This window comes from Melospiza georgiana, chromosome 1 (genome assembly GCF_028018845.1).
Source record: "Melospiza georgiana isolate bMelGeo1 chromosome 1, bMelGeo1.pri, whole genome shotgun sequence".
Taxonomy (NCBI): Eukaryota; Metazoa; Chordata; class Aves; order Passeriformes; family Passerellidae; genus Melospiza; species Melospiza georgiana.
The window spans coordinates 37,298,732-37,316,954 of NC_080430.1; the positions used below are offsets into that span (position 1 = coordinate 37,298,732).

Sequence of the window (18,223 nt, forward strand, 5' to 3'; positions counted from 1 at the left end):
GATATCAATATTTAGCAGCTGTGAAAAATGTAGAGTATTCATTCCAAAATCTGGAAGTGTACTCAAATATGCCAATATTCCAAATTTGGAAGACTCATTCAGAGTTTTGAAAGTAAATGTTTGTGAAGAACAACAGGATTAGTGAAAAATTATTAAAATAAATCTGAGAACCACAGCATCAATTTATAACCTTTGCATGTCTTGTCAAAGAGGAGAGAATTAATTCCAAAGGCAGGTTAGGAGTTACTAAGTGACAACTTACACTTTGAATGGTTTTTCTGAGTTTTGTACAAGAAAAATACTAAATGAAAGTGATAGAATAAGGCAATAGGACTCTTCTTTTACTTATCTAATAACCTACTGTGGCCTGTTGGTTGCCAAATGCTTTCTTTTCTTGTTTACCAAATATTATTTCAGTTATATCACTACAATCCTTGTCTTTTTCAGCAGGCATTTTCATTGACTGTTTGCTTATTGTTTATTATAATAATTCTTTTTGTCTTGTAACTGAAACCTCTTAAACCCTGGTTTCTGCAATAGTTATGATCACATTTCAGTTCTTTAAAAGAAACTTTCAGTTCTTTACAATAAACACTTGTTCAAGTGTTTATTCTGCACATAGTTTATCATGAAATATAAAAAATAGCTGTATGTTTTGACAATTAGAGAAAAAATAGAAAAGTGCTTATCTCAACTGCTAAAAAAATATAACAAACTAAAACTACTGTGAGTGACAATTGTCTGCCCAGGGCAATAAACTCTAGAATGTTCCAGCTGTAAATTTATCTTTCTAACCATTTACAGAGCATAGATAATGTCTGCTTCTTTACCAGCCTAGTAAATATCTGACCTAAATTTCTAATGGAAAAAACAGCTGTTTAGATTTCAAGAGCCTAGAAGTTTATTTGGCATGTATATTTTAGAAATGTTAAATTTACTTAGGAAAATTGTAAGCTAATACCAATGAGATAACACCATAAACTGCACCTACATGTTTACCTGTGTATATATATCATGAAGAAAAATTGGATAGAGGTTCCCTTAATTTTCCGTGTTCATCTTCTGTCAGATGATCAGGTAGTGGAGAAATACATAAAGTTCATATTGTTCATATATTTCTTAGTTCACTTGAGTAAGCTTGTGAACTTGTATTTTTGTGAGACTTTTGATTGTTGTTTCCTGTGAATAACCTGGTAGAACAACTTAAGTAGAAAAAATTATACCAAAAGGTGGGAAAACTAATTCTGTACAAATCTTCAATTCCCAACTGAATGTTTCAGCTCATCATGAATTTGATTCCACATTATTTGATCCCACTAAATCACTAGATAGAATAATTCCCACCTCTGCTGTTTGACACTAGATCAAGTACTTGAATGTGATCACAGGTTTCTGTTCCTTAGTATGAAACAAATTAATTTAAACCTTAATCTGGGGAGGTTTTTAGTACAAGCAGCATAATAAGATGCTATTTCATGTAAAATAAATGTGCTTCAGAAGAACACCTGGAAACCTTTTTCATGGCCAAGAAATCCCAAAACAATACTTAGAAAGTGCCCATGGATTTTATATTCTTCAGTTATTATGAGCTTGGAAGAAGCTGTGAGCTTTTTTCTGGACCATGGCTGCATTATCTACTTCAATGTTTTAATTTCAGCTCTTTATGGGACAAAAAGTGCTGACACAAATTCTGTACTGAGCTTTAAACTGCACTGTAACAGCAAATGCCATCCTAGATAAAAGATTAGTCTTGAAAATTGTACCAAGAATATACCAACTAGTCTATGCAAAAAGGATAAGGATATTAATTCAACCTGACTTGGGAGCAGATTATACTATAAATAGGACTCTGAGGCTGCAACTAATGCAAGGCTGGTAATTTCCTACAAAATCCATTGCATGTATATGTGCCCTAATCCTGTAATGTGATCCTCAGTCTAATCCTTACACCTACCTATTATGTCACACTAATTTTCCTGCGCAGAGAGCTCTGCACACCTGAGGCTTTACTTGTTTGCATTCATTGTGGGATCAGAGAGCTGTTTATAGATGGAACATACAAAACTATGAGGAATATTTTATATAGAAGGTAAGCTAATAGAGGATTGACACATCTGAAATCCCAAATTCTTTGAAATATTGAAAAAAAATTGGGCTACATCAAAATCTAAATAAAAACAAGAATTCTTCAGGTTCAAAGTGTCAGGCAGACTGTTTTGCAGTGCATTTTGGAGCTGACTGAAGTTCAAGATTCATTTCTTCAAACAAAGTCCAAAAATAACCTGTTTCTGCCCCGTTGGAGGTTTGCTGGAAGAAGAGCACACAAAAACTAGATGGATGCAGCATAAAACTCCTCTTAATCCTGATTTCCACGTTCTCACAACTGTTTCAGCTATAGGCAAAAATGCTGTATTTTTTTTTTCCTTTTCTTTCTCTTTTTTTTCCTGGTCTCTGCATGATTAAGCATTGCTTGAATCTTCCTATTCATTCTTAGACCTGGTGCGCTGCCCACTCTCCTGTCCTTTGATTTCATCTCCTTCTACTTAAACCCTGTTTTGCCTGTTGTCACAAGTGTGGCACAACAGATTTAGTCCAAAGCTCAGTCCTGTGCCAAACACTTTCACCTGTTAGACATTTCCTTAACTGCCTACTTCCATAGGATTTCTTTGCCAATTCTTCAACTTAGTCATTGAGGTTCTTTTTATCTGAACAGTAAAACTTCTCTCCTGCCGTCTTTCTCTATCTCTGTCCTTTTGCAGTGTTCCTCCTTGCAAATGTCTAACTCAAAGTACACTTTCAGGGAAGATGCATTTATGAAAATCTCTCCGAAATAAGGGAGCAAGATATATGTTTATCTTATAACAGTGAAAACAGGGTAGTTTTTATTATTTATCTGTGAAGATTTGGAGTATCTTCTAGGTAGAGAAACATTACTTCTGACTACTGAAGTATCTACTGGTTCTCCTGTTTAAATGGCCTCATGAGAAGAACAACTAATGAAACTCTTATTAAGATGGAAAAGAAGTTGATGAGTTGGAGAAGATTAAAAAGCAAATCAATCAGCATTAAGGCTGATCTGTTACAGCCTTGATGGATCAAGTTAGACTCCTATTCCTTAATTACTTGCTGTTTAACTGTTGTCTTCTGAAGAACTTGTTATGTAGAAGTAAGATTTACTGAAAAACAAAGTGTTGTGGAGGATTTGTTGTGTTTCAGGAGTTTTCAATTTATTTTCAAACAGTGATGCAATTGACTTAAGTAGAAGAAAATTCAGTTATCACTGTTATAGTCAAAAAGTCACGTAACCTGAACTGTAGCTAACAAGGGTTTTATCTAAAATCAGTGGGAAATGGTGCTTTTCTTCTATTTCTGAAAAAATCTATGTGCTGCAGTATCTTAAGCAATTTACCTAGTCCAGTTGATGCAAGGATTCTTGAAAAAACTCTAACCCACTTCAAATATTTTTTGATCAGTACTCTGTAGTACTGTAATAATGTTCCCCCTGTTGACAGAGTGACAAAATTATCCTTTGTCTTTTAAAAAAGAAAAGAAAGTCCAGAAGTTTCTCCCCTCAGTTAGGTAAAATGACACCTCATAGGACCTTGGGAACTTCACCTAAAACTTAAGGGTAGCCAATTGGACAGAAGCCAAAAAGTCCTGCCTAAGCAATTTACTAGAAAAAGAAGAGAACAAAAGGAAATAATCACTTTTGTGAGGTGATTTACCAGGAGCAAGAACCTCTTGCCCTGGCTCGATTTTTCTCTGTAAAGAGCTTTGTTATTTTGCCTTTTACTGAAACTTTTCTGTTTCCAACTCTGCCACAGAAGCCATCCTGCTGACTTTATGCCATCTGAGGTGGCTGAGCCGTATTGGGTGTGATAGAAATCTCCAAAAGCTTATAAGACCTGGCTCGAGGAGACCCTCATATCAGTACTCCTTTTTTTTCCTTGTCCCTCTCATTCTTCCTCCAATTAGGAGAAGGTATTATTACATTCAGTGGTCTGACAAATTTATTATTGCTTCAACTAACTCTTGGCGAAGCAATTGATCTTGTTGAGTCTGTACTTATTCTAATAAAGCATCTTTGGGTTTTTTAAGTGCATTTACACTTTATAGACAGGCATTTTGGAACTATAGAAATATATTTTCCTCTAACAATTTGGAAATTTTCTTAAGCTACTGCTCATGATATTTTAACAATACATTGAATACACTTTTTTTTTTCTTGTCTCTGTGATCATTGTATTTACTATCTTCTATGGCAAAGATCAAATACCTCAAGATACCTTTAAAATACATGTCAATTAAGGTCACTCTACTATATATTTTGAAGTAGAAAGTACCTTTGACCTGCCGTAAGTATTGGTCCTGAATTATTTCTGTGTAAAACAATGCTGAAAGAATTAAGTTCTCATTGTCCAGTTATTGTTGAGAGATTATGAAAGGTACTGAAAAATATGCTGATTATACTTATATAATGGGGAGAACTTCCCTTTTCTCTGTTGGAATTTTCTAAAGCAAAATTTAATATATGACTTCAAGTTATTGCTGTTGACTTCTGCAAAGCTTGCCAATTGCACCTTAGAGAAAATGTGCTATTACTGTTAACACCCAAACAAGCCATATATTGAGTGGTATTAATATTTACCATCAAAATCCCTAAATATCAGAGAATTTTCACCTGTTTCTCTCTAGGAGGATGTTTTTGGTAGATAAATTAGATGTCAGGTCTTATTTATAATTAATATAAAGGTCTCTTTAAAGTACATACATCATAGCACTAATTTCTGTGTCTTTATGATATGAAGTAATTAAAAATACTTGTACATTATGAGTTAGGAATTTTCTAATGATTTTAACTTGTTTTAAACATAAATCTTATATTTTAATATTAGATTTTCACTTTTTAAAATGCAGTAAAGTCCAAGAGAAAAGAAGGAATAAGACCTAGTAATGCCACCCAGGCTTTTTATTAATGAATCCTCTGTCAAGGCAATTGCAGTGATAAATCTGAAGATGACATCTAGTGAAGTTCTACTCTGTTTCCTTTGGAGTGTTCTGTGTCTTGGTAGTCGTTCGTGACTTGCAGTGATTTATAACAAACAATGTTGCTCTCACTTCCTGCTCTCTTGTCACTTCATGGATGGTCACAAAATCTTAATTCCCATCAGCACCACAACAGTGCTGGGGACCAGCATAGCTGAACTGCTTAATTCTTTTAGCATTATCTGTGGTGCTCTGCAGGTCAGAAAAATTAATAAAGTCAAACCAGCTGGCGTGTCCCAGCCTCTTCTCTATTGCACTGGTGCAAGTCAGGAAAAATACGGCTGAGTCATGGGAGTTATTTTGGTGATGTTGAAGAAGATTAAGAAGAATATAAATTGTGCTCAAAAAATACCAGGCAAGGAAAAGAAGAAATTGTTTTAGACTGATCTGGTTTAAGGGTTTTAAAATAGGTGTACTTATGAAGGGATTTGTGCTGTCTTTGGAGTTGCTTTTCAATAATGTTATTTAGAATGTGATAATGAAATTTAGATAGCTATTTCCCAGTGTTCAGGGGATATCTGCGTGGAAGCATGGTAGCACAATTTCTAATTAACTTGGAGGGATCTGTGGGAGGAATCACTTTTTACACCTGCATGTAGGAAGGTGATGTTTAAGGCTTAAGAGAAAATCCCATATCTAGAGCTGTGCTTGTGATTATTCTGTATTCAAAGCATCCTTCTGTATCTCTTATACAATCAGTATCACCTCTTAAACTTTTGGACTGAGTTCTCCTTTGTTTTCTCTGAGCACAATCTTGCCTTGCAAATAATTCTGGTTCCGTACTCTTTGAATCCAAGCAGATAAATGGTAATGGATTGCATTTTATAATGAAATTATTTTAAACTCCAGGTCATAAAAAAGCGAAGTTCTGACATTACTGTAAAGAATACTGTCAACAGCTATTTTGATATTCAGTAAGTGAATTCATTCCTTTTTAAAAGAGAGAATTTGGAAGAAAATTAGTACTCCTTATTAACAGGTGAACTGAATTGGTGACATTTTTTGAGATGTGGAATAATGTACAACATCCTTTAGCATCAGCATTGCCTCTAGTGCCACAGTGAGGGTGAAAGGCTTATGATGTCTTTCATACCCAGGAAATACAAAATAAGCCATTACAATGCCTCAGTCTCTTCTGAATTTAACTTTCTTTTAATCTTTATTTTACTACAACAATTTTAAGAAGAAAATTCTGTTCCTATTTAGTTAAATATAATGTTCATCACCAGAACTGTAGTGTAGCAATTTTATTTTATTTTTTATTTTATATTAGTAGTATTATTTTTGAGGGCTTTGGCTTTGATTTGCTGGGGGATTTGGTTTTGTTTTCTGGTGAAAACCAAACTTCATTGAAAACAGATATTGTTTATTCAGCTTTAGATGTTAATTTTGTGCATAACTCCTTTATGCAGTATACTTTTTTCCAATAAACAGTGAGTTTTTCCCCACATGATGGTGCTCAATTAATGTGAGAGCAATTGAGTGTCTTCTTAATTCCTTGTTGCTTGAAATGTGGTTCAATAACTTTCTGAATGCTATCCAATCTCTTCAATAACAGCTGCTAATTTGTTTCTAGCTTTATCAGAGGTTTTTGTGAAATTTTGTTGTTTTGTGAACATTAACCATATCCACACAATCCTTGGAGGCGAAAATTATGATTCTACTTTTATAGACAGGAAAGTGGAAAACAAATTTTATAGTCTTATTAATTTTGAGATCAGATAGTCTATTCACCTTTTTTTTTTTTTTTGACAACAGAGCTACCTTTAGGTCTTACTTCATTTTCTACTTTGTAGAAAGCAAGAGGCAGCATCTTCTCTCATCATGAAGCTGATGGACACACGAAACCTGGATCTCTGAATGTATGAAGAGATTTCTAACCATACAAAACACAAATCAGTATTGTATAAATCATTCATCTACTTAGCTGAGCAATATGTATAATGGAATTAAACCTTATCCATGATTACCTATATATTTCAAAAGAAAACAAAAGCATAAATTGCAGCCTAATAGGGTGGTGATATCAGTATAATCAGGACCTTGTGCATCTACCACAGTACTTTTTCAGTACTTTAGTGAATGGCATGTCTCTGAACATCAGGTTTGCATCCTTTAACACCAGTGCTAAAAAGAAATGAGACTTTTGCCAAAAGGTTTCATGGGTGTCTGCCAGGAGCAGAGGAAAAGTGAGCTTTAAATCTTTAACTTCATTCAAAGTACCACCATGTGTGGATTCTCCTGTTTGCTTGCAGCTTCATCCAGTTTGTAGGAACTCAATCTCCTCCTGAGCCAGAGGTGCTGGCTGTGCATTTAAACTTCAACCCAAACTGTCCCTTGTTTGTCAGAGTTGTAATTATGCAGCTCTATTCTTGAAAATTTCTCTTGTTGGTTTATGCACAACAAAAGGCAGGGGCCAGAATTTCTTGAAGTGCAATAATCATTTATCAGGATAATATTCTTAACACACACACACTACTTCAGACTAAATTACCCTGTTCATTGCAGATGAACAGCAGGTTGCCATTCTTTGCCATTTTCTAGTATTTTCAGGCTTTTTTATAATTTCTTTGTTTTCCACTGCATGCCAGGGTTAACAAACAAATAAGTGGGTGGTAATTTCAAGCACAAAAGTAAACTGCAAATTAACCTTGTTAATTTGATTTTCACTATCTCCTTTCATTTGCATAATTGTAGCAGGTAAGTTGAGGTCAAATGGTTATGCCAGGGAAGCAACTCCTGACTTCTTGCTTCATGAGGTAATTCATGATACTGTGAAATATTAATAACAAGATTTGGGAACAGTGCTGTTGGATAAATCATAAATGAGGAAAAGTTATGAGAAAAAATGCTACAACATGCTGCTCCTTGCTTATATTTTGCGCAAAACTCTGCCCATGCCCACATTTCTGGGTAACAAGCAATAATATAGATTATACCGATTATACCATGCCTCACAATGTAATGTGATATGTTGAGTCTCAAGTAGCTGTGGATAAGTAGGGGGAAATGTAATGCTGAGGTTTTATTGAGTAATTTGAAGTGGAAAACCTTATTTTCTTAGATAGTCCTTCTGGTCTAAACTCTAAGCCCCTGAATAAAGTTCATTTGCAATCTCTGGATGCTAATGGCATCCTCAAGGGTAGCAGCAGTGCTATCAGTACTTAATTTCTCAGCTTTGGTACTGTTTATCTGTATCTCATATCCATATATTTTTACATATATTTATGCTTTTGAATTCAGCAAAATGCTCCACAGCAAAAAAGAAAGGAATATGGGGAGTGGGCTATTTACGTAAATTGGATATAGACTAATACACAAAAAATCAAAGTTAGATTCCAACTCTTGCTTACCTGTCCTTTCCAGCAAAAATAATATTTTATTAGGCACTATATTCCGATATTTCAGATATTAGAAATTGATACAACAAAACTGAAAGCTGGTTTCTTAAAACAGGCTAAAATTCACCCAGGTTTTTATTTTCATTTTCCTTATACACACACACACACATACACACACACACAAAAAAAAAAAAATATATAATATATATATACATATATATATACATATATATAATATATATATGTCTATGACTATTCAGATTACCTTTTCTTTTCGTTTAAAGCCTAAAAATCATTTTCCAAATAATTTTTGATTGCAAAATTTCAACTCCTCCCTTTTATATATGTTCAGCTCTTGTCTGCTTTTCTTGACTATTTCTTCTTTGCTTACCAAAATTTCAGCCTGTTAAATTTGTCTGCTTTGAGCAACTTTAAGAGTTGACTGTGTTTTGTAGTAAGCTCTCCAAAGTACCACTTTGTATTGAGGATTACTCTTATAAGTAAAAGTCTCTAGAATTTGCTAAATACAAGTGCAAAATAGGGTAGTGCACTTCAATTTCTCATCTTTTGTAGTTTGAGCCTTTTTATGTACATTATTTTTGTAATATATTTTATTAGCTCTACTTCAAAGGCATTTGGGTGGTTGCTTTGTGATACACAGAACACAAACACAAAATTTTTAGGGGCTTAATTGTTACTAGTTGTTCATAGTATGTAGACATTTCCACAAGCAATTTGTAACAGTATAGCATGAGTGTGAGTACTTGTGAAGAACAGCAAACTTCCTCTTTCCTGAAGTTCTTAGAGATGAAGAGACTTTCCAGCAGCATTTGGTATCCTTCCCTCTTGTGCATCAGCAGAATTTCCTTTCACTGCCATTGCTATCACATCCCCCTGGCTAGTGGTGAATTTCAATAACTAATTTGTGTTGACCCCTATCAACATGGAATATGCCATGCAACTCCTCTGGCACTTACCCATCCTTTCTGAGCTGTGTGTTTACATAACTTTTTGGCATTCTTTGTCCAAGTTAAGTCCCAAGGCTTTATTAAAACATTTTTTGTCTCATGATTAAGAAGTTTCCAGGAGCTCTTCATAAAGCTCTAAACTTACTGAAGCTGTTATGTCATACAGCCCTCAAAACACTTTGATTAGGGCTCAGACTTGGTGTGGCCATTTATGGCCTTGCAGACTTATCAGTCAACAACTTGACTCATTTGTCTCTTTTGCCTTTTTTGATGACCAAAATTGAAAAATACATTTATATGTTTAAGTGTATATGAGGGTTTGCTTCTCCTGACTGCCTGTACTAGGAGTAAGAATACACTCCTTTCTCTTTCACTGCATCCCTACTTAAATGGTGTTTGGTCAGGCCATGGAGAAAAATGCAAACTGAAACACAATTGCAGCACCACAGGCTACAACATAGGCAAGCCTTTTGTCAGGTTTCAAAGCTTTGGATTTATCTTAACAACCTCTGTTGCTGAGCACTTTGGCAGAAGTGAAAACCTGATCATGTTTTTCAGAGTTTTCCAGGTATTGAAATAGGATTTTCTGTATTTCACTAGTGAGTACGTGTATCATTAAATCCAAGTAGCCAGAGAGGCTAAATGGAAAACTATAAATAGAAATTAATTTTGTGACTCTGCTTATATTGAACTGGAAGATATGAGAATAATAAGGAAAATTAAAAATTGCTGGTATAAAAATTGTATACTTTAAGGACAAGGCTGCTGCTTATATACTTTAAGGACAAGGCTGACATGAATTTGAAGATTATCAGGTAGCAAGAAACTGATAGTACTTTGAGATCTTGAAGACTTCCAAAGTACTGTACAGACAGTCTCTCAGTTCATGTGCTACATCTGAAAACTGATCTGGCAGCTCTATATCAACTAGTTTGTGAAAGGCTTCTAGTACAAGGGCAACTGGACACATTCATGATCTCAGCAAAATACTGCTGCATTCTCCAGAGCCAAGGTGAGGTTACCATGGGTAGGCTTTATATTGTACAAGAAACCCTGTGTATCAGCATTTTCTGAGGTCCTGGGGGCTTTCTGTGTTTCATTATCTGTTGTAAAGAAAGACCATTTTTTTTCTTTTGTAACCACTCTGTGCTGCTTATGCTGAAAAGTGGGAATCAAAGTCTTCTAACCATCTGGAGAAAGAGAGAATCCTAAATAAACAGGAATAGCAAAAAATACAAATAGCAGTACTGTAAAATAGCGAGAACCCAACAGGCTTCTTCTTCACAGTGACTTTGTAGATTAGGGAGTGTACTCCCACTACTTTTCTCTAGAGTCGTTTAATCCTGAAAGAACATGGGGAAGTTTTTCCATTGCTGCTACAGTAAGTGAAATGACTGTACTATGGAGAATTGACTGGCAGTTTTTAAAGAGTCATGATACCAGTCTGAGCAGGTTACTCATCTGAATGTGGAATGCCACTTCTTTCTTACTGTTGTTCCATATTTATTTATTGGAATTTACACAATAGACCTTCTGGGCTAAGGTATGCATTAATTCTCTCTTTGGATGGCAGAAAACAAATATTTCAGGAATTTTTCAGGGAAGAATGTTGAAAGAATATTATGGGATGTACTAACAATCACAGAAAAATATCTATTCCTTAAATGAAATAGCCTAACCATGCAAATAATATCTGAGGCCGCACAACTGGTGGGGAATTATCCATGTCCCAGTCTCACTCTCCAGTGAGCATCTCCAGAAGCATTTGCTATCTATCAAGGGTGTTTCTTCTTGCAGCAAGGTAAGAGCCTGCGCTTTACCCTGCGATATCATTACTCACAAAGCAGGGTCCCTGTGAGCTGAGATACCTGGGATCCTTCTCAGGCGCTGGAGCCGAAATGTGTCTGAGGCTGCCGGGGGCGGAGGAGGCTCCCCCCCCCCCGGGGGCCCGCCGGTCCCTGCGCTGCCCCGCCCCAGCCGGCTCCGCTACAGGTGGATAAAGGTGGCTCTTCCCCGGCTCCCCGCTCTCCTCCAGCCCGTCCTTCCTCACGGCGCCTCTCCCCAGGCGCCCCCCTCCCCTGGCCTTGGGAGGGGTGCGGGGAGGGGGCGCGGGCGCTGCCGGCCGGGGGCGCGGCTCCGCACCTGTGCGCGCCCCCGCACCTGTGCGCGCCCCCGCACCTGTGCGCGGCTCCCGGGGCGGGAGCGCCGTGCGGGGCCGGGGCTGACGAGCGGGGGGCTCCCGGCGCCGGAGGCGGCGCGGCGGCATCCCCATCCTCCTTCTCCTCCCTATCCCTCCGCCTCCTCCCTCCCTACCTTCCCCCGGGCGCCCTCTGCACTTTCTTCTCGAGCCACCCTCGTAGACAAACTTTGATGGGGAACCTCGCACCGCGCTGGAAAAATGCCGGTTATGAAGGGATTATTGGCACCCCAGAACACCTTCCTCGACACCATCGCCACCCGGTTTGACGGCACACGTGAGTCCGGGCTGGGGCTCCGGACTGCCGGAGAAGGGGATGCACGGGGGGCATTGCGCGTACGGCGGGGGCTTCCCCTTCCCTCCGCCCCCCGGGGGTTCCCTGGTGCCAGAAGCCGGCAATGAGGAAGGCGAGGCGAGGGAGCTCCCAGGCTCTCTCTCCTGCCTGGCTTCTCCACAGCTTTGCGGCGAGGAGAGCGCCAGGTCCCCTCCGCCTGCCATGCCCTGCGCGGGGCTCGCAGGGGCTGGAGCCCGGCTCCCTGCGGGAAAGTTGCGCGCTGGGCTGGGGCGTCCCCCGCGCCCCGGGCAGCCCAGAGACCGCCCGGGAGAGGCACGCCCGGAGCCTGGGCTGGGCTTTGCTAGGAGCTTTCGGGAATCTATTTTGTTGAGTACCCCCAGCCTTGAGGGGTTCGAAATGTCCTCAAAAGCTGAATTTCTGTGAGTCGAGCTCGGCAGCGGCGGAGGCTGTGGCAGGGGGTTGGTGGCGGCAGGCGGGGCAGGACCGAGGGTCCCCCGGCGGTGGCAGCGGTGTCGGCCCGGCTGCAGCACCACGGACAGGTCCCGGCCCGGGCGGGTCCCGGCCCGGCTCGGCTCCGCTCCCCCGGGCGGGCACGGCTGCCGCGCTCCCCTCCGGCCCCGCGGGGGGACACGCCTGGGTCCTGACTCCTGTTTCCTCTTCAACGGGGCTCACGCATAATAAAAGGAGCAGGGAGATAGCGGATTTGGGCCAAAATGGACTGCCTTCCCTTTAATTCCCTTTTCAGAAATCTAGTCATCAACAGGGGAGAATAAACAAACTCAGGTTTGAGTTGCTGTTAGCTGTTTCTTGACTGAAAACATTGCTATCTAATTGGTTTGGTATCTTCTTGATTATTGGCATTCCCTCTGTGGTTCAATTACCGTGTGATTAAGACAGCTGAACTGTGATTACTGAATCAGCAAGTTGTAAACCGTCAAGAAAATGATGCAGTCACAGAGATCAATTGCAGAGAAGCACAGAACTGCATTATAACTGCTCTGCTAGTCTGAGGATACACAGATAATTACGATCCAGGGTTGTGTGTAACTGATACTTCACTATAAAGCAGTCTCTTGTAAGACTACTTAGATGTACCTTTAAATTCCTTTGACTACAGAACTCAAAGTCCTTTCCCCCCATCCTCCAACCTTTTATTTCTACAAAGTGTATGGGTATTATTTACTGCGTATTGGAGCATGTGGCTCTTATTAGAGTTTTGTTGCTGATATTGCTGTTTGCCAGAAAAGCAATCCTTCCCTTTGTGCTCAGGACCCTCCCCCTTCACAATGGTTTCCTTTCAAAGGATGGAGCACACAGCCTGTGAGCTGTACACACAAACACTTCACATATTCCATACTGTTCTTCAAAGATTCAATTTAGCAAGCAACATTAGTGATGACATCCAGGTCTCTTATTAAATGAAACACCAGAAAAATGTCTAATCCCCATCTTCTCACTGACACCAACAGGCGAGTGTGGTAGAAAGCTCTTTTCTTAGCTGGATTCTACACTCATGCTGAGCTCCTTTTAAAGACAATAATTTTGCTGGCTTTCACAAAGTGAAGGACTGACCTTTTCTTAAACAAAAACCAGACCCCAGCATCTTACATTGAAATTTAATGCTAACAACTCATCTGCTTTTTCCTGGGATATAATTGAAAAAGAATGTAATTAGGTGTTTAAGTTCACCAGACAGTGCAGCACATTATCTATTTGAGTCATTGAACTATTTCTTTTTAGCTAGCCTTCCAAAATCTGGTTTAAATATTAAACAGGTGTATTCTAGAAGTTCTCATTGTATGATCATTGGCATGTGAAATATTCCAGAACGTTCACACAGAAACATGTTTTATGTACTATGTGGTTTTACACCTAGAAAAACTTCGAAGGAAGACACTATTCCATGGAAAACTGCTGGCATGTCTCTTAAAATACAGAATAATGTAACATCTCCTTTAGAGCGTTAAAGTGATGAATCAGCTTCATGTCATCTGAAACAAAGTTTCAGAAATAGAAATTATTTCAGTTCAGAAACAGCTCACCTGCTTTGTTGATTTGGAAATGCTAAATTAAAATATAAAATTAATACTTCTTTAACTGGCCAAAAATTTTCAAATAAAAAAGCACAGTTTTTCAAAATATGTGTACATATCTGACCATCAAGTAAAAAAGTTAAAACCAATTTATTTTTCATTTAAATTGCCTGTGTGGCTGGTATTCCTGAGCTTGCTCAGGTGGCTAAAGCTAGAAGTAGTACCCATGGCTAATCCTTGCAGGAATCAGTCCCATGCCTTACTAGTTTTATGGGTGATACAGTCTGTGGAAAGAGTAGGATTGATACATGGCACTGAACCTGAGGTTATGTTTCACAACCTTTGACCTCCCACATGCTGATATTTAAATGTTAAAATAATGTCTCGTGTCCAATATATATATATATATATATATATATATAATTTTTTTTTGGCTGTTGTTTTAATACAGTCTGTAGTTAACAGACCTCTTTTCAGTTTAAGCCTCTGGGAAGGATATATTATGTTGTCATCAGTGATAGACTAATCCACCAATGCATCTTTAATCCCGAAGAGGGATAATTCTAATTCCGGGCAAAAGTGCAAGAAGGGATTCCAGATAATATTAGAAAATATGCTTTGCTTTGCACGGAATTTTCAAAATTTCATTGACAGAACTTTTTAAACTATACTGTTGCAGTGACTTATGCCTAATTAGCAGTTATAAATTTCACTATGAAATACTGCATATCTCAAAAATGTATAAAACAAGTCCTTGGCAGGTGCTTCAGCTGCTCAGAATTCTCCCAGTAGATTTTTTTTCTAGAATGTAACACATCAGTATTCTTTACATATAAGACCAATAATATGTGCTAAAGAAAGCAATTAGATAAATTTTGGGGTTACTATTAGCTGTGCAGGAGATTGCAGAAGTCTCCTGCAAATTTCCCATTACCTGTGTTGCAGATGTGGAAGAGCAGCATGAAAGGTTTGCTTCTCTGGATTTCCATGGCAGAGCTCTTGTCTCTGCCTGTGTGCTGTCATACAGACACCTTCTTCCAACCCAAAAATACCTTTTGTGGTCCTGCATCTTAATTTAATTTAATGGTTTCTCACAATGTTTTCCTCTCCATCCAAAATGTAAACACTAAGTCATCCAAGACTTTTTGCCCCCTCTGTGAACAATGTGTTTATTGCCTATGTGGAAAACAAGCACAAGAATTTCAAATGAGTGGTGTGGGGTTTAGGGGTTTTGTTTGGTTTAGTTTTGTTTCGCTTTTTATATTTTCGAGACAAAATAACATTTAAATATTTAAAATATAAACCTATAATTAACCCCACCACGAAATATTATGAAACTGAATGTCTGAAGTGAGTTATTATACTTCAAGCTTTTGAATGGAAAATTTGCATATTGTTGCTTCTTAACCCTATTTAGATCAGGCAAAGCATTCTGAAATAGTTGCATGGTAGGAAATTATGTTCTATTGTTTTCATATATATATACACACACATAGATATTCTTCATGCACTATTTATTTATTTTAATAAATACACACCAAAGTCATGGTTTCTGGAAATGTGTGTGACTTTCTTGGAGAGCAAAGTTAACAGAGATTCAGCAAATAGCCTTATTAATTTTTATTTAAAAAAGAACAACAATTTTGTGTATGGTTATACTATGAAATGACAGCTGAAGTTCTATAATGATCTCCTGTCTGTCATATGTGATCAGATTCCACATTAAGTGCGTACTTCACATTCTTATTGACAACTTTACACTACCCAGCCTGAAGATCAAGCTGAGTAAATTTCTTCTTGCTCAGTGTCAATGGTGATAATTTGTTAATTCTCTATTTGCTGAACAACTTCTACATTCAAATTTTCTAATTAAAGTCGTGCTCAAGTACTAACAAAAGGATCTTTGCACCTAAACAGCAATTTTCATAACTGTTTGGTTTTTTTCCTTCCTGATAAAATGGAATCAGTTTTCTGATTGTTTTAGTTACCCTTGAGATATGATTGAAAAGCACCTGATGAGAACATACAGATTTAAGCGTACCAAAAGTGATGTCAGCACACTTCTGCTGGCACTGTGGGTAGAACCAGGTTGTCTCTTTTGCATCATTGTCAGTTGGTAGAGAGCTGAAAGCCTTTGTGTGCAGTGATCTTTCCAGATTGCAGGGTCAGATTCCTCCCCCACTCTTTCCCAGCTACCCCCAGCACTTGCTTTCCTGTCTCACAAACAAACTGGTGATGTCTGCTAGGTTGAACCAATGAACTAACACTTTCTGTAACTTTGTTGTCAAATTCTGTCTCATTCAGGGTGAATCCTATCCTCTCTACACCAGCCAATGTGCTGCTTAATAGTATCACAGAAACTTCAAAAGCAGAAAAGTGCTTCTTGGCTGCCTGGGGGTTCTACCTCACACAGGCTCAAGGAATTGCAGCAGTATCAGGTGTAGGGGAAGCAACAGCTGAGTTTCCAGGGGGAGGAAGCTTTTCATCAGACTCCAGGATCAGAATGTTCTACCTGACAAAGACAAAATATGCTCCAGTTACACACTGGGAGCAGAGTGGCTGGAAAGCTGCCCAGCAGAAAAGTCCCTTGGGGTGCTGGGTGACAGCTGGCTGAACGTGAGCCAGTGTGTGACATCCTGGCCTGTTTTAGGAATTGTGGGGCCAGTAGGACCAGGGCAGTGATCACAGACCATACACGGCACGGGTGAGGCTGCACCTTAAACACTGTGTCCAGTTCTGGGCCCCTCGGTTCAGGAAGGACATTGAGGTGCTGGAGTGGGTACAGAGCAGGAAAATGAAGCTGGTGAAGGGTCTGGAGAGAATGTCCTATGAGGAGCAGCTGAGGGAACTAGGGTTGTTTAGCCTGGAGGAAAGGAGTCTCAGGGAGACCTTATCACTCTCTACAACTGCCTGAAAGGAGGCTGTAGCCAGGAGGGGATTGGTCTCTTCTCCCAGGCAACTGTGACAGGATGAGAGGACACAGTCTCAAGCTGTCCTAGGGGAAGCTTAGGTTGGGCTTTAGAAATAAATTTATCACTATCCCTGCAGGTGTGCAAGGAAAGACTGGATATGGCACTTGGTGTAAATATGGTGGTGTTCAGTCCTAGGTTGGACTTGATGGTCTCAGGGGTATTTTCCAACTGAGTTGATTCTGAGATTCTGTAAAATCCTGCGACCAAGGAAGGGTGACTCAAACTGTGATAAGCACTGATCAAAGTCTAAGAGAATTCAAAGCACTGACAGTGGAAAATCTGGTGGTCTGTCAAACTGTCCTTCTGAAGGAATAAGAGCAGGGAAGCTGGTCAAATTCTTTGTCATAGAGATGGGGTGAGTTGGCCAGAGGGAAATTTCCAAAGATACTTCTATTCTTGCTCCTATGTTAATCCAGAATTGTTTCGTGCTTTTACTCATATCCTTGAACAAGTAAATAATGTGGTGTTGTGAATTAATCATTTGTCACTGGAAAAATATACAGTCAACACTGGAAAGAGTATTGCCTGTTCTCAGCTCAGAGCCCCAAAAAAGCAGACCTTGCCTGTCTTGACTTTTCTCTGTAAGATGTGACCAGCGCTGCACCTTGCTGTAGTTCCATTACTAAAAAAGGCAAATATGATTTTTAATATAAACCAGGGATTGGATGCTGGAACCTGTTTTATATTGTTGCTTTTTGCTGGAAGTAACCAAGTGGCTAGATTAGGCAGCTAACTGGAAAATCTTTTCCTCATCTTTTGGCACAAGTTTTGGGGGTGTAAAACTTCATAATTTAAGGTCAGTTTATCTGTTTTTCTTCACTTTCAGCAGTTAGAGTGAATTGTGATTGTAGCTTGAGCTAAAATTGGACCTGAAAGATGGAATTGGAAGGGTTTCAAGGCATCTTAAGACCATGTTTTGCTTAATTTTTCAATTCTAGTCCTAAGGATCTGATTCAAGCAAACAAAAATGTATTCAGGCATTATTTTTAATGTGCAATCACTTTAAAACCATGAAAAATGGTCATTACTGCATGTTTTATTCAGCGTCCATGTTATTGCTAGAAAAAATACTGATTTATTCAAATTCCTGGGTGATGTTCTCTTATTTTTTGCTAGACAGAAATAAGGCATGATCTGTAGTTCCTCCGTTCAGAGGCTATATAATTCAGTAATCACACTAATCTTAGATTAGTATTATAAATATAAAGTTGGACTAATAGCACACATCATCACTTCAGAAATAAACCCTGTATTTGAAGTCAAGGCAAGCATTTGAGATTTAAGAGTGAAAATATTCATTAAATAAGGGATATTTTTTTCCTTAGTAACAAAATAATATTATCTTCTGCATTGTTTTTGGGTAGAAACTTG

The 18,223-nt window shown here is 38.6% G+C and overlaps 1 protein-coding gene across 1 annotated transcript in view; it reads left to right on the forward strand.

Moving 5' to 3' along the window:
• Nucleotides 1-11,748: 11,748 nt before the first annotated feature.
• KCNH8 (potassium voltage-gated channel subfamily H member 8) overlaps nucleotides 11,749-18,223 on the forward strand; it is a 176,793-nt gene continuing 170,318 nt past the window's right edge. Inside the window, exon 1 of the mRNA XM_058025604.1 lies at nucleotides 11,749-11,829. Coding sequence (XP_057881587.1) covers nucleotides 11,754-11,829 — 76 coding nt within the window. The 5' untranslated portion in view covers nucleotides 11,749-11,753. The remainder of the gene's footprint in view (nucleotides 11,830-18,223) is intronic.